At 44.9% G+C, this 2,246-nt stretch overlaps 1 protein-coding gene across 1 annotated transcript; it reads left to right on the forward strand.

The window, feature by feature from the left end:
* The first annotated feature begins 955 nt into the window (after positions 1-955).
* Positions 956-1,915, forward strand: LOC142399559 (uncharacterized). The gene has a single exon (XM_075484282.1). The coding sequence runs from the start codon at positions 1,031-1,033 to the stop codon at positions 1,913-1,915; it is 885 nt and encodes a 294-aa protein (XP_075340397.1). The 5' UTR covers positions 956-1,030.
* Positions 1,916-2,246: the final 331 nt, after the last annotated feature.

Below are 2,246 nucleotides of genomic sequence, written 5' to 3' on the forward strand. Positions count from 1 at the left end.
TCTAGTCAACATCTCACTCCAGACTGGAACATTTCCAAAGGCCTTAAAAACTGCTGTCATTAAGCCTCTTCTAAAGAAGAGCAATCTTGATGCCACAGTACTGAACAACTACCGGCCCATATCACACCTGCCATTCTTAGGCAAAGGCCTAGAAAAAGTTGTATACCAACAGCTTAGTGACTTTCTCCTGTCTAACAATGCTTTTGATACTTTCCAATCAGGCTTTAGGCCCCACCACAGCACTGAGACAGCTCTGATCAAGGTGACAAATGACATCCGCCTGAACACAGATGCAAGTAGAGTCACAGTCTTAGTTCTGCTGGACCTGAGTGCTGCCTTTGACACAGTTGACCATGCGATCTTATTACAGAGGTTAGAAGACTGGGTGGGAATCTCTGGTCGTGCTTTTAACTGGTTCCAGTCCTATCTGGAGGACAGGAAATATTTTGTTTAAATTGGTAACTGTGTCTCAGACCAAATAGTTATGACCTGTGGGGTTCCCCAGGGGTCAATCCAGGGACCCGTGTTGTTCAATCTGTACATGCTTCCACTAGGCCAGCTAATACACAGCTATAATGTGTCCTACCACAATTATGCAGATGACACTCAGATCTACGTGTCACTGACGGCAGGAGAACACGGGCCTGTAGATACACTGTGTCGCTGCATCGAACAGATCAGTGTGTGGATGCAAAACAATTTCCTCCAGCTAAACTCAGACAAAACTGAAATGATTGTCTGTGGCCCACAGAAACAAAGAAAGTGTTATCAGTCACCTTACACTTCATGCTGGAGGCTTTGCTGACGCTGTCCCGCTTTGCGGTAAGACGTGTTGCATCACTTCCTGTTACCTTGCTTGTGCACTGTGGAATTTCTTGCTCTGCTTGGAGTACTGATAATCACTTTATTTCGATCTATAATTTACACAATTTTGCATAGTTAAACTCTTTAGCTTACCGTTCTGTTCTAACACACTCCTACAGATCTTTATTGTCACTTTTTAGCGGTGTGTCTGGTTCTCTAGCGTAGCATGGCTACCGGTTCTCTTCCTCCTTCTCCTGCTTTCACCTGCTCCGTGTGTCAGATGTTTAGTTACTCCTCTGCCTCCTTTAGCAATAATGGTACATGTAACAAATGTAGTCTTTTTGTAGTTTTGGAGGCGAGGTTATCTGAATTGGAAGCTCGGCTCTGCACTGTTGAAAATCAACCGATAGCGAGCCAGGTCCCTTTAGCCAGTGTGGAGCCACCTAGCGTAGCTAGCTCAATTAGCCTCCCCCTAGCAGAACCTGAGCAGCCAGGATTACATCGTGGCTGGGTGACTGTCAGGAAGAGGCATAGCTCTAAAGTCAAGCCCGTTGTTCACCATCGACCTGTCCACGCTTCTAACAGATTTTCCCCATTCAGCGACACACCCGCTGAGGACAAAACCCTGGTAACTGGCAGCTCTATAGTCAGAAACGTGGCATTAGAGACACCAGCGGCCATAGTCAAATGCATTCCAGGGGCCAGAGCGGGCGACATGGAATCCTATTTAAAACTGCTGGCTAAGGATAAACGTAAATATGGTAAAATAGTTATTCACGTCGGCGTTAATGACACCCGGTTACGCCAATCGGAGGTCACTAAAATTAATGTTGCATCGGTGTGTGATTTTGCCAAAACAATGTCGGACTCCGTAGTTTTCTCTGGACCCCTGCCAAATCTGACCAGTGATGACATGTTTAGCCGCAAGTCGTCCTACAATCGCTGGTTGTCTAGATGGTGTCCAGCAAACAACGTGGGCTACATAGATAATTGGCAATCTTTCTGGAGAAAACCTGGTCTGATGAGGAGAGACGGCATCCATCCCACTTTGGAAGGAGCAGCTCTCATTTCTAGAAATATGGATGAATTTATTTGCCACCCTAAAACATGACAACCCAGGGTTCAGACCAGGATGCAGAGTTGTAGTCTTACACACTTCTCTGCAGCTTCCCACCTGCTGCTACCCACCCAGTCAATTAACACAAAAGGAGCAAATCCTCTTGTGCAAAAAGAAATTATTAAAACAAAAACTTTAACTGAACAAAAACATCAAACTATTAAATGTGGTTTGCTGAATATCAGATCTCTCCTTTCGAAGTCTCTGTTAGTGAATGAGTTGATTTGTGATCATCATATTGATATATTTTGTCTTACAGAAACCTGGCTGCAGCAGGAGGATCATGTTAGCATCATGTTAGCATCATGTTAGCATCATGTTAGCA

Source organism: Odontesthes bonariensis, chromosome 14 (assembly GCF_027942865.1).
Source record: "Odontesthes bonariensis isolate fOdoBon6 chromosome 14, fOdoBon6.hap1, whole genome shotgun sequence".
Lineage (NCBI taxonomy): Eukaryota > Metazoa > Chordata > Actinopteri > Atheriniformes > Atherinopsidae > Odontesthes > Odontesthes bonariensis.

Excerpts from the sequence above, each read along its gene's own strand:
- LOC142399559 (XM_075484282.1), top strand. The coding sequence starts at position 1,031 with ATGGCTACCGGTTCTCTTCCTCCTTCTCCTGCTTTCACCTGCTCCGTG.